General features: G+C 41.2%; 1 protein-coding gene and 1 non-coding gene across 3 annotated transcripts in view; both read right to left on the bottom strand.

Annotated features, from left to right (window-relative positions):
- The window catches only part of DNAI3 (dynein axonemal intermediate chain 3), a 47,353-nt gene that overhangs the window by 17,048 nt on the left and 17,364 nt on the right, over positions 1-12,941 (bottom strand). For both annotated transcript variants that reach the window (XM_014594605.3, XM_019489056.2), the window contains 8 exons: positions 11,958-12,101; positions 9,465-9,664; positions 8,979-9,095; positions 5,169-5,359; positions 3,969-4,093; positions 3,779-3,868; positions 1,813-1,902; positions 606-734 (listed from right to left, as the gene is read on the bottom strand). In XM_014594605.3, the coding sequence (XP_014450091.1) occupies positions 606-734; positions 1,813-1,902; positions 3,779-3,868; positions 3,969-4,093; positions 5,169-5,359; positions 8,979-9,095; positions 9,465-9,664; positions 11,958-12,101 (1,086 nt within the window). The remainder of the gene's footprint in view (positions 1-605; positions 735-1,812; positions 1,903-3,778; positions 3,869-3,968; positions 4,094-5,168; positions 5,360-8,978; positions 9,096-9,464; positions 9,665-11,957; positions 12,102-12,941) is intronic.
- LOC132251083 (U1 spliceosomal RNA) lies at positions 10,175-10,338 on the bottom strand. Its single transcript, XR_009462884.1, has one exon. It is a non-coding gene; the product is annotated as a U1 spliceosomal RNA (small nuclear RNA).

Genomic DNA, 12,941 nt, shown 5'->3' with positions numbered 1-12,941 from the left:
ATCCCTGAGATGTTCTCTAAACTTATTTTCCAGCCTAATCTCCACTATATAAAAACATATTTATACAATGGAGCCTTTGTTTGGGAAAAATGTTTGTTTATTTCCACCTCACTGGCTATATCTGTTTATCAGCTGTTGCAGTAATATTGCAGCCATTCTTTTAACACTTAATAGACCAAGTCCTATTCAACTTTTTCACACCGGCACTCCCTCTGAAGACAAATGGCTACTTACATGAGTAGAAAAAGCTCTCTAGTTTTATTGTGTGAAAATTCCCCAAAAAGAAAATGGCCGTGTATTAGGAAATTTTAACTGTAAATGTCAAACCATCAAGAATATAATTATAATTCTGAGTAAAGATGCTTTACAGTACAAACAACTACAATAAATGCTTAGAGCACAATCAAAGTGTAGCAAGCATGAGGGAAGCTATTTGCATTATTTGGCATTCTGATATTCAGTCAGAAATCCTGAGGGCAACTAACACAAAGAATACTATAAATAACTGCATCTTGTAACACTTTATCTGCAGTTTCTGTCATTTTTGAATTTGCAGTTTGCAATAAGTAACAAACATACATAGTGAAATATTAAACCAAACTCACCTCAAAATAATCTGGCAGCCAATGTATATCTGTTACTACTGCTTTATGGCCATATTCTATGGAAGAGACTGCGCAGAATCTCACAAAATGTGGCTCCTTACCACTTTGTTGTGCTTGTATAAATGATGGCTAGAGAAGGTTTTAAAAAATACAAAATGCTAGTTTTCAAGGAAAGGAAACTTTGCATGTTTTTTATGACCCTTAATCATAATTTAATGCAGTCTAGAAGTTTCCAGGGGCTTGATCCAAAGCTCACTGACTTCAAGTGCCTTCATTCTAGACTTCAATTAGCTTAGAACAGGCATGCCGTATGGTAAAAAAGAATTCCACAGTGCATTCATATCTCCACCCACCTTCATCCTAGCGTTGTGTCACTGTACTCTGTCCTTGGACCTCCCTTCTTTTTTACCCTCTATGTATCGTCTTTCCATTCCCATGCCTTCCCACCCCACTAAGCATTCTCTGAGAGCAAAATCACCTTCTTTGCGTCCTTTAACTCTTTCTCTATAGCTTGCACAATTATTTATTTGACTGTATTTACTTATAATACAAATCAATCCTTGTATTTATTTGATCTATTCAGTAGACTCTGTGATTCTGGTCAATAAATAACAATGCTGTAAATAAGTTAGAGTAGTGCTATTGAACCAGGTTGATGTATATTATAAAAGTTTGACAGAGGTTTATTTATTTATTACCTCTCATGAATCTAGGTACAAAGCACTACCTCTCACAGCAGTTCTCAGCCAGTTGAGACCCAGGGTTCCCTTCACTGGACTCAGCACCTCTTGGAACATGCCAGCTCTTAGTTTTTACTTGTGTTTTGACAACAGAAAAATAAAAGAGCAATATCTTCTGTTGTAAAACACTCAGAAAGACTACAACAGGTCAGAATGCTTTTAACGCTATGGGTTACTATTTGAAATCTCTGGGTTTATCTTGAGAATCATGTTTGTACACACAGTGTTAACATTGTTAAAATTACATGGCATTCTTGAAAAGATCTCCAAGTACCCCAGGGTGCCACATCACTCTGGTTGAGAATCACTGACCTATTGCCTTGTTTTGGGGCTACTGATTCCCTTGTGTTATACTTTGATCCCCTCTCCTATATCTTTTCTGACTTGATCTTTTTTCCTTTTCTTTCTCCACAGTGATAATCTATGAAACACTAAATATAGACCTGAAATAAATTTGAAGCACTAACCATATTAACAGCAGTATTCTTGCTTCCACCAGCTCCAGTTTTAGCATTTTGAAGCTTCTCTTCATATTCAGAAATGTCCCACAGTGCAACCTATGTTGAAAATGGATATAATTAAGACATGTAAATGATACACTAATAAATACTTCTGAGATGCATCTAGCATTGTGAAAGAAATCTATTTATTGTCCCAGAACAGGAAAGGTCTTTTAAGCTATTGCCTCTGCATGTCTACATGCTGTCCATTGTATAGGTCTAGTACATGTAATACATTGCATAAGACCAATATCAAACAATTATTGATTGGGGCATCTATCTAGTTTTTCAAAATGTTCCCTTAAACTGTGAACTCTGCCACAGGATGTTGTGGAGGCCAAGAACATAACCAGGTTTAAGAATGGGTTTGTCCTTCATAAATTTGTCTAATCCATCAGACACATCCTCAGGTAGAGGACCTCCCTAAACCTCTGAGTGTTGATAACTGAAAAGGCATAACAGAATGATTAACTTTACACGTGCTCAATTTCTTATATCATTCTGCTGAAGCATCCACTATTTGTTGCTATTGGAAATAGGCTAGTGGGCCCCTTGTCTGACCTGGTAGGGAATAAGCAAGTACCTATGATATCACTTTAAAGGGATCAAACAAGGACTAGACCCTTATGTGGATAATGCGAACATCTACAATAAAATAAAGCATTTAAATGAGATATTAATATTCCATAAACCAGCTACAAACCAGTGAGAGTTGGGAAACAAAGTTCCTTATCCACAGAAATGCCTGCTTCTTTTTTAGAACTCTAATTGTATGAAATAGCTTTGGATGCCACAGATGAATTGTGTTGTATAAAAATACATTTTTCTCTTGGATTATATGTGTTCTCCCCCTGTCTCCCCCCATATATATTTTATTAAGTAAAAGAACAGGTGTGACCAATTATAGCACCTTCTCTCTAAAACAGCAGCAGCAGTCTAAAGATGGGAAGCACTTATCATCTAAAGCCAGAGTCTCAGTGATTATCATGAAGTACAAGCAGCTTCATACATCTAAAGTGCCCTGATGCCTGTGGTAATGGACATTAAAATACTATTGGTCCAAGAAACCTGGATGGATCTGAAGCTTTCCTCTTTTCTTTTTCTTCTCGCCATTTGGATTCGAGGGGTATCTGGGTCCCTTTTAGTGATCTGGATCTCAGATCCCTTTCAGTGGTTCTGGGACTTTAGGAATAATATTACACAGGAATCCATTAATGGCAATTTTATGATGCAATTCTATGAAGGAAATGTTTGATGCTAATCCATGCAAAGTACCCAACATAATGGTAAAAAGCAAAAAAACACAAATGACTATGCTAGGAAGGACCACTGTATAAGAAGCTGCTAAAATATGGAGAATTTCCTCAAATACAATAAAGTCTATCCTGTCAGCATTATCTTTAATGCAATAACTCTGTGCTTTAAACCTCTCCCACAAAAGAAACTTAGACCCAGACACAGCTACAGAACCACAAGGAAGGTGACTGCATTGGAAATCATGGTTCCATCAGAAATGGGTGAGGAATAGAAGTAGAGTCAAAGTCATGGGCCATCAACCTTTAGCAAGCCAATACTTGGCTCTCATCCAAAGTGGCCTGGGTGGCTTTGGCAGCACATTATCAGCAGGGGACCTTCCCCATACTCACATCTGTACCAGGGCTAGAAATCTGGGAGCTGCACCAGTGCTGCTGCTGCTTCTCCCTGTCCTCCCTTCCCCCTACACAGCTGCAGAGTGGCACACCTGGAAGCTGCCCAGCCCCAGTGCAGCTTTCCACTAGCTGAAAGCTGTGCCCAAGCTGTAACCAGGGTAATCAAAAAATCAGTGAGGAACATTCAATGTAGATGCAAAATGCAGAAAATTAAAATTTTATAAATAACATTTAGCTAAAACAAATCATATGAAACATAACAGAACTAAGAGATGAATCAACACCTGTCCATTTATACAGCCTCCAGCAATGATATTGGGATCACTTGGACAGAACTGAAAGCAGAAGATATCTTCAGGGCACTCCAGCAGTAACTAAAAAATAATATAATCAATTTAGAAATATAATCATATTGGCAATATTGTTTCTTCATTGTCTGAGAACTCAGAATATTTTTAAATCCTTTTTAAATACCTGAGGGTGAATAGGGTCAGAGAAACTCCAGAAAAGAATCAATGACTTCCCAAGTAGCAGTTTACCAGATAGGTTAACTCGATCTTCATAAGTAAGTCTTTCTGTCACAGACACTGCTATAATCCCTGATTAAGAAAAAAACCTCATTATCTATGGAGTTTTTTTTAGCAATAGAAAGTAACAGACCCACCAGGAGTTTTAATGGATCAGTTAATTATTGCGTTACAAGTGACAGAAGGTGAGGGGGGAGGGCTGGATTTAAGTATCTATCCTTGTTTAAACAACATAAAGGAGCAAAAAAAGATGCCTGTTTTTTTCCAATTGCAGGTCATCCTTAAAGCAATCATTTTAATTATAAATGAAGATTAAATTTGTTATCCTTTCAGTTGTAGAACCTCAAGACCAGCAAAGAATTTAATTTTGGCTAACAGTTCTTAAATTGTAATCCAGAAGCTGGAATACTGGGACCGCCTAGCTGTGCTCTTGGCCAGCATTATACAACTAATTCCTTTGTAGTTGTACTTAGAAGGTAAATTCTCTGCAGCCTGCTGTGTTGGCTACTTGCATGTTGCCCACCTTTATACAGCAGTAATTTGCACTTTGAAGCAAGTGGGGCTAAATTAACCCATTAGTGGGCCCTAGGCAAACAATTTGAGGACCCTGGGCCTGTCAAGACCCCCTTCCCCACCTCAGTGCTGTCGCCTGTGGGGTGTGGGGCTTGGAGCCGCTGCTAGGAAGCAGCCGTGGTGTGATGAGGCCAGTGGATACCATTTATGGTGCCACCACAGAAAAAAGGACCAAGGCCCCGCTGCAGCTCAGGGCCCTAGTCACGTGCCTAGTTTGCCTATGTTTTAATTTGGCCCTGAAAGCAATGGATCATGTGAAGTTGCATTGGATTATGGGGAGTATAGTTGCAGCCCAGTTAAACAGGCCTCACAAGTGGGGGATTTCCTTCCTCTCTAACCACCTACTGTTTACTTGTAGGAAGGACTATGTGGCCTGTAATGTGTTACCCTTTTAAGTTCCATGACTTGCCTATCATTTTCATCTCCTCTCAAATCAGTGGTTTGCACAAAAATACTAAGTAAGTTTTTAATTTAACGGCTGATAAATGCATAAAGATTTTAAATTTTAAGACTGTTAAGTAATATCAAATGTCATTTCAAGCATGACCCAACCCAACTACTTTATAATCATTACCATAAATGGTTGGGTGCCAGCAAATACAGGTAACGGTTCTGTTCTTCAGAGAGTGCAGGTCTGTAAATGATTGGTATTCTTTAAGGTAAGCATCTGACTTGCCACCAAAACTGCTTTCATCTTCTGCTAGTGCTTTCCAGTCATCAAAAAAAGCATTCATTATTTCATTTTGCTGCAATGCTATTTCCACTCTGTTTTGTGAAAAAGAATAGTTAACATATTCATATTCAAACATTCCAGGTGCAATATAGTCAATGGCATAATTACTATTTCAGTAAAAAGACTTATTTCATTCAAGTATGTCTACATCCCTTAGGGTGGTATGTACTAAGGCAGGGGTAGGTAACCTCTGGCATGTGTGCCAGAGTGTGGCACATGAAGGCATTTTGCTTGGCATGCAAGCCTTGGGACGGACAGCAGGGGAGCTCCAAGGCCCAATCTTTGTTGTGGCAGCACAGCCCTGGCCCCTTCCCTGCATCTGCCTCGAGGCACATATGCACCTGCTGCTGGTGATAAGCCAGGCCAGGTCTCCATGGACCCTGATGCAACCACTTAGAGCCTCCATGCTGCCTCTTGTGAGCAGCCTGGGCTCCATGATAGGCTTCAGGGGCCTGCCCAGAGCCTGGGCTGATTGTAGCAGTCAGCTGGGAGGCTTCAAGTAGGGTCCATGGAGCTGCGACCTGGCAGCAGGTACACACGTGCCTCCAAGCAGATGGCAGGGGAGCGGCTGGGTCTGTGTTGCCACAACAAAGATTGGACCCCTCATGGCTCTCCCAACATCCATCCCTGGCACACCAACATCTTACAAGTTGAAGTTGTGGGTGTTTTTGACATGCTGCCCAGAAACGTTGCTGACCCCTGTACTAAGGTTACCCAATGACTGGTCACAACTCTCAAGACAGCCTTCCGCATTTTAAATACACTTAAGTACATTTTTTGCTAGAGTTCTGTGTGTACTAAGATTTGACTCAGAGGGGACATTTAAGAACAATATAAGGCAGTTTCTCCAGCAAGACTGGCAGCAACTGCAAGAGTTTTTGCCTTCCCCTGTACCATGAAGCATCATAGTCTTCCTAAGAATTTGTGAGCATAGATTAACCAACTACGTCCCTATCACTGCAGTGGCAGGGTGCAGGTAGTGCTGTCATCTCCTCTGCCTTTACTATACCCTGTTTTAGGTCAGTGGTCTCCAACCTTTTTAAGTAGATCACCTTTGACATTTAAAAGCAACCCAAGATCTACTGTGCTCTGCCACCACCTCTCCCCTGCCTCCCCTCCCCCGCCGCACCCAGCAGGTAAGTCCATGGGGAGGGAAGTGGGAGGGACAGATTGAGGCAGAAGGAGAAAAAATAATTTGGGGGCACGCCTTCTCAGCAGGTAAGTCTCATCCAGCTGGGGCCCCACTCAACTTACCCCTGCTCCTGCCTCTGCAGCACTGTCTCTCACCACAGGGGACTCAATGTAGCCCCCACCCCTTCCTTTCCCCACAGACTGACCTGTTGGGCTGCGGCATGCACGTGCATGCACTTGGGAACTCAGCCCCCCACCCCAGCTTCAGATACTCCAAGAGGCTCCAAGATCTTCTGGTGGATCAAGTTCCACTGGTTGCTCTTGGTGTTTTTGATATGGAGCTCTGTACTTGTGGGTGAGGGTTTGAAGTGGTGATATTGGGGTTTCCTGGGTAAGAGGTTGCTTGTGAATGCAGAGGACTGGATTTCAGTTCAGTGCAATGTTTAATTTCCAGTTTATGCCCGGAAACCAGTGGGATTTGGATCAGACTACTGCTCCACCCTGCTATGATTTTGTAAATAACAAGCCTCAATATATTCAGTGAGTCAACCCATGTGAGTAAAAGCTGTAGGACTGGACACTCAGGGTGCTTGCAGACATGAGGGGGGACCTCCCCCTCCCCCCAGCGGTCCTTTACTTTAAACTCATTGTGTTCCTGCGCCAGGACTAGTGCATGCCCAGAAGAGCTATTAGATAAGAGGGCCAACAAGCTCCATTGAAGCATCTGATCTATACTTATGCTGCAGAACCAGATCAAACCAACGCGCTGCTGCTTCCAGTAAAGTGTGGTTTTTTGGGTTGTTTTTTCCCAATGTCTGTCAGCATCCCCATAATTTAGCTTCTTGCTCTAGTTAATACAGCAGAGAAGTCATAGCACCAATCCTTAGCTGGTATAAATAGAGGCTGGATACAAATGTTCAAATTACTTGGGAGAATTCTCCCAGGTTTGTGTTCCTGGTAGAAAAACTTGCCCAGAGACACCTGAACAGACATTTGAATGCTGACCCCTTGAAGAACAAAGAGCTTGCTGTGTTGACACTGTGCAGCCAGGGGTCCCCTGTGCACACATCTTGAAGTGCTCTGCAGACTCCCTCCATCTGCCTGGAGACAGATGGCAGCAGTGCACAGGGTACCCCTGATTGCTGATCAAGACTGCTCAGAGTCAGCCTGTGACTCCCTGCAACACAATGTGGGGATAGTGAAGGGTGTCTTCTGCTCTCTGCTCAGCTAGCGCAGTAGAATCCGGCGAGCAACATAGTCTCCTTGAGTGGGGGAGAGCAAAGCAACCTGGTATGCTGGAGAACTGCTACGTTGTTTCTCTCAGAAGAGAATATGTACAGACATTCACTCTCCCTGGAGAAACTTTCTTAGGACTGATTTCACTCTAGTTGTTTCCGTGGGTTTTTTTATCCTGGAGTGGAGAAAAATCATGGATGTCTATATGCTCTTGTTTTCTCCTGGGAAAGCAGCAACTCTCCCAGGAGAAACTAAATGCCTACTAAATCATTAGATATTACTCCACTAATTTTAAAACTACTATGCTTATTTAGCTGTAGAGCGGTTCCACAATTCTTTGTTTAACATGGAAATGGATGTGCTATGGAATTTTTTTCCTCATGGAAATACAGGTGATTTCAAAATACTATTACAGAATCATTTATGAAGATTTTTTTTTTAAAGTTAGGATGGAAGAGTATATAAAAGTACAGGTACTGCAATACCAGATTTATTCCATGGGTCCCTCTAGAGCAGTGGTTCTCAACCTTTTTTCTATCAGGACCCATTTGTAAACATCAATGGTCAGTCCCAACTCAGTGCCTCTCACTCCCAACCCACTGTCTCCTGCCCCCCAGTGTGTGAGAAGTGAGTAAGTGTGTGGAGTGTAGGGGGCCTCGAGCAGCCCCTCACAGGCTGGAACTCTGCCAGCCTGCAAAGGAAAAGCCACCATTTCCCACATTTTTCTCCTTTAAAAGAGAATCTAGTTTTAAAGTTTGTTGATCTATTTTTAAAGTTTGTTCGCGATGCTTTCATATGTTCTTGCAAAGCACGTTTGGGTTGCGACCCACAGTTTGAGAAATGCTGCTCTGGAGAACCATCTTTTCTCTGACACACCTGGATGCCTTATATCTCAGAGGAAGGTGTTAAAACCCTCTTCTGGACAGTTATACAATAACACTGTTGTTATTTTTAGTAATTAGAATAGCAAAAATGCAGGTTAATGCAAAATAGTAAATGGGATTTATGCTTTAAATTTCAGATGGTTGAAAAATTGTCATTAAGAAAGCTTTCAACTGCATGGATAAGCACGTAACTAATGTGTTAGACATTTCAGATGATCTTTTGTAATACATAACACCTTAAGTATATTGATTGGGAATACATGCATCTGAACTTACATTTCTGTAGTAGGTTTGTACCTGTTTTTTTAAAAACTAAGTATATAGCAATGCCTATTATATAGTTATATATACTTCATTACTGTTAGGTAACCCTTAAATAACATTATTGTAATGTTTTTACCGTAAGGACACTGAAGTAATAAATTCTTTCAGATCATCAGATGATAAACACTGCTCTTTTTCTTCATTTGAGAACTCTCTAGGAAAATATTGGGTTGTTGCATTTCTTGGGTACATCCTAAGTAATTTAGGAAAAAAGTAACATTTGTTAATTTATATATATTTTTCAAAATAAACCATATATAATTCACAAAATTAAAAACAAAATTTGTTAACTTTTGTTAACACTGATAGAGAGACTTGGATTGATCCTGCTTTGCAGAAAAGGGAGAAATGGGTAAAAATACAAAATGTCCAAAGTTTGAACTCTCATATGGCCAAATTCTGTACCCTCACTGGATTTACAACTCTATAACCCCCTTGATTCCAGTGCAGGTATTTCTGATTTGCATAAATGTGAGATTTGGAATCAGGGTGTAAGCAAACAAAGAAATTGTTTCCCTTTATAAACAGTGCTAAAAGAATTGGCAGTCTGTTTTACGCTTACCATTTTGTCTGAGTACTTGTTTCCCTTACTTGTGGAACAACCTGTGCCCCAACATCTCTTTCAAGCTGTTTAATGCTGAAATTTTTATCCTGATAGGATGTACATTCAATGTAGCCATCTTTCACATTGGAAGCATTTCTATCGGTAAATGTTACTGCTGCACCAAACTCCCTGCGCAATCGAGAAATCTCATATTTAATCTGCAACACACCAAAAATATATACTTCTCAAATCAGCAGAGGAAAGGTATTCTTGAAAAGAAAGTCTTCTAAAGCAGCAATATTCATAGATCCCCAGGGTCACTGCTTTTCTGTGTGTGTGTGGCCCTGAAAAAACCCAAAAAACCTGGTAGTTGTTTCCCCAGGATGGAATGAGCACTGCAGTACCAGGCCAGCACTCCAAGAGGCTGAAGCAAACTTTGACGCTCTTCTCTGGTGCCAAAAATGCAAATGGGAACTGGTTTTTAAATTTCATTTCAAGAGCCAAAACAGTTCTGAATTTGCCCAATAGTTCAAATTCCAAGTTTCAATTGAGCAGAGCTCAATCATTCAAGTCTGTGTGTGTAGCTCCACCACAGGGCAAGTATTAGTCTGGGACTTCAGATACTCCTCAAAATCCATAGCAGGGATGCTATGTGCAAGCTCAGAAGTCTTGGAGTTCAGATGTCCTAGTTTCACTTTCTCCTAGCTAAAAGCCCACAGAGAAAGTTATGGGGGAAGCATGTGCACAGTCCCTCACTGCCACAAAATTGTGCAGTCGAGTTTTTCACATTCAGAGAAACTTGCAGGGGCAGCCTGCCCAGAATGCAAAGGACAGGTCTGACCCTAGGAGAACCACCTTGTTGTTCATGGTATCTCCTCTGCCAGGTCCTTTTCTTCTGTGTGGCCCTTACAAGTTGTTCCCCTAGAAGGGAACAAACACCAAGCCTGGAAATATTACAGTATGAGGCTAGCACTTGGAGAAGCTAGAGCAAGCTATAACCACCTTCCCTTGGTGCCAAAACAGTTGATGGGAACCTACCACAAGGTCACATGTGACCATTAGTACAGGCCATCTGAATAAGATATGGTGTTCACTGTGCTCAGTCCCCCTCACTGCTGACTCTTTTAAAGTCATGGTGAACCACTATAACAAATACATTTCCATTTTATCTTCACTCCCACAGCTGAGCAGCACTTTTCTTTCCTGTTTCCAATTATTCCTATTTCTTCATAAGCTTTAAATGTCTTGCAAACATAAACAAACTTCTTTATAGATGAGAGGCTCTATCACCCTCTCTCAGCCTGTTGCATGTGGTCAGTGTGGCCTTGCCCTCCATGGGGCGGAGCCAGACCAGGCAGCCCCACATCTCATCTGCATATACATTTTTGGAGGGTCTCAGGACTTATGACAGAACATACGGTTCCAGGCATAAATGGAGGCTAATTAGCATATGGATCCTTTGTGGGAGTATCTGGAGCGCGCACACATACTGAGCCAGTGAACTTTGGGGATGACATGGCTTGAAATGCTGTTGACTCTGTTGGGACCCAGCCTAATGAACTATATGGTAAATCATGAGTCTGTTGGCTTTGGACACAGTATGTAATATGTATAAGGAAATATAAAAGTGCTGCTCAAAAATGTGTTTATGGAGTACCTGTACTGAAACTTGCAGCAGTCTGCAACAAGTTAAAATGTATCAGTTCTTCAGGCACTCATGGTAATTTGCGTATATTACTATATGCAATTATTCTAAGTACCATGTGCATATTTATTTCAAAGGCAGTGCTTTTTGGCTCCCTGTGTTTTAAATTAACAAGGTTTTCCTGTCCAAGGTGGAGGTGGGAGGGGTCAGAGTGAGACCCACAGCAGCTTCCTGCACTTCCTCTGCTTGCCCTCTGCAGCTTCTGCTCCCCACTGACTCTCCCCCGCCTTACTGTCACATGCAACTCACATGCTGTCCTCAGGGAGGGAACAGTGCCTGAGCAGTAAGGGATGGGGTGGGGGAGAGCCAGAGACTGTGGAGGCAGGAAGATTGCAGGAAAAAGAAGGGCGGGGGGTGGGGAGCAGAAGACAAGGCAGTCACCTGACCCTTCCTCACCATCACTATTTCCCCTGCTGTAGCAGTGGGAAGGGGACAAATTCAAGACAACCCTTCATAATTAGATTACATACCTGGAAAATGATAACAAATGTATACATTTTTCATACATAAAATCTAATGATTGAGCCATCACCTTATATTCAGGGTCATCTTAAATTCAAATAAATATGGTACTTTACAGTTCTCCCTTTGCCAACAACAGTCACAGACCCTTTAGGTCCATATAAAACCAGTGGAGAGTATTTTTAGTTTGCAGAGGTCTAGCTAGTTTCATCTCACTTCAAAGCTAGGATGACCACAGGTATTTCAGGCCTGCCTCTATTTATTGGTTTCTGTTCTTTTAGGGAACGTATTTTAAGAGAATTTTTGTACTAATTTTATTTGATTGAACATCAACCAACTCTGACCTTTGTGACAGTTTCTTTAACCGATTCTTCTTCAACTTCCTTTTCACTGCCAAGAGAGACCCAAGGTTTATGGACAGGAGGCTTGTAAACAAATTCCTCAGGTGTCCCTTCTTTAGTTTCTCCTCCTTCCACTGGTTCTGGGGGCTATAATATAAAAAACATTGAAAATTGGTGTATATTATGTTTATACCAAGGCTACAACAGTTAATACTGGAGTTTTAGCAGTTCAGGTGCTTTCAAATTTCCAGAGTTGAGCACAACATGAGTACAAAACATTCTGGGACTACAAGGCATAGACTGACTACACCAGGTTTTAGGTAACAGGTACAAATTATAGACTCAGTGCTGCCAATCCTTGTTCACACCAGCAGTTTCTCTCAATGTAGCTAATTTGGCTGCAGGGCAGGATTAAGCTCTATTCTTTCAGCAATTTGTGCATGTGAATTTTTCAGCATGTGTTAAACAGGCACCTAGCACGAAGGTATGTCAATACATAAAAATAAGTTTAAATAGATTTCCAATGCTGCACCTGCCCAAATCCCTTCGCAGTCACAATTTCATTCTGTGATTAAATTTCATTCCTTCTCCTGCTCCTGTGTTGACAAGCTCATAAGAACAAAAGGAGAAACCAATTAAAACCTGAACCTGCAATGCATTACCTGCTGGGGGACAACTGGGATCTGTGTAGTTTTGCCCTTTTGCCAAGTGCATTGCAGAGTTGATGCCTAAATAATTAAGACCTATTTTTGCAAACTTGTCAGTAGCTTAAAGCAAATAGGTAATTACTTTGAAATTTGTCTTCATAATTCAGTTGATGCTCTCTCATTTGCAAGAACCACAACCTCTTACTAGTAGCATTTCCCCTGGATCATTTTCCATATATGTTCAAATGACATTCCCCAGAACAGCAACTGCTGCTAAGAAGCAACATTGCATTGGGGATTTGACATGTTGCAACTAATAAGGATTGACTATACCTGTAAA

This window comes from Alligator mississippiensis, chromosome 5, assembly GCF_030867095.1.
Source record: "Alligator mississippiensis isolate rAllMis1 chromosome 5, rAllMis1, whole genome shotgun sequence".
In the NCBI taxonomy this organism is placed as follows: Eukaryota; Metazoa; Chordata; order Crocodylia; family Alligatoridae; genus Alligator; species Alligator mississippiensis.
This window is presented reverse-complemented; position numbering and strand designations above follow the sequence as displayed.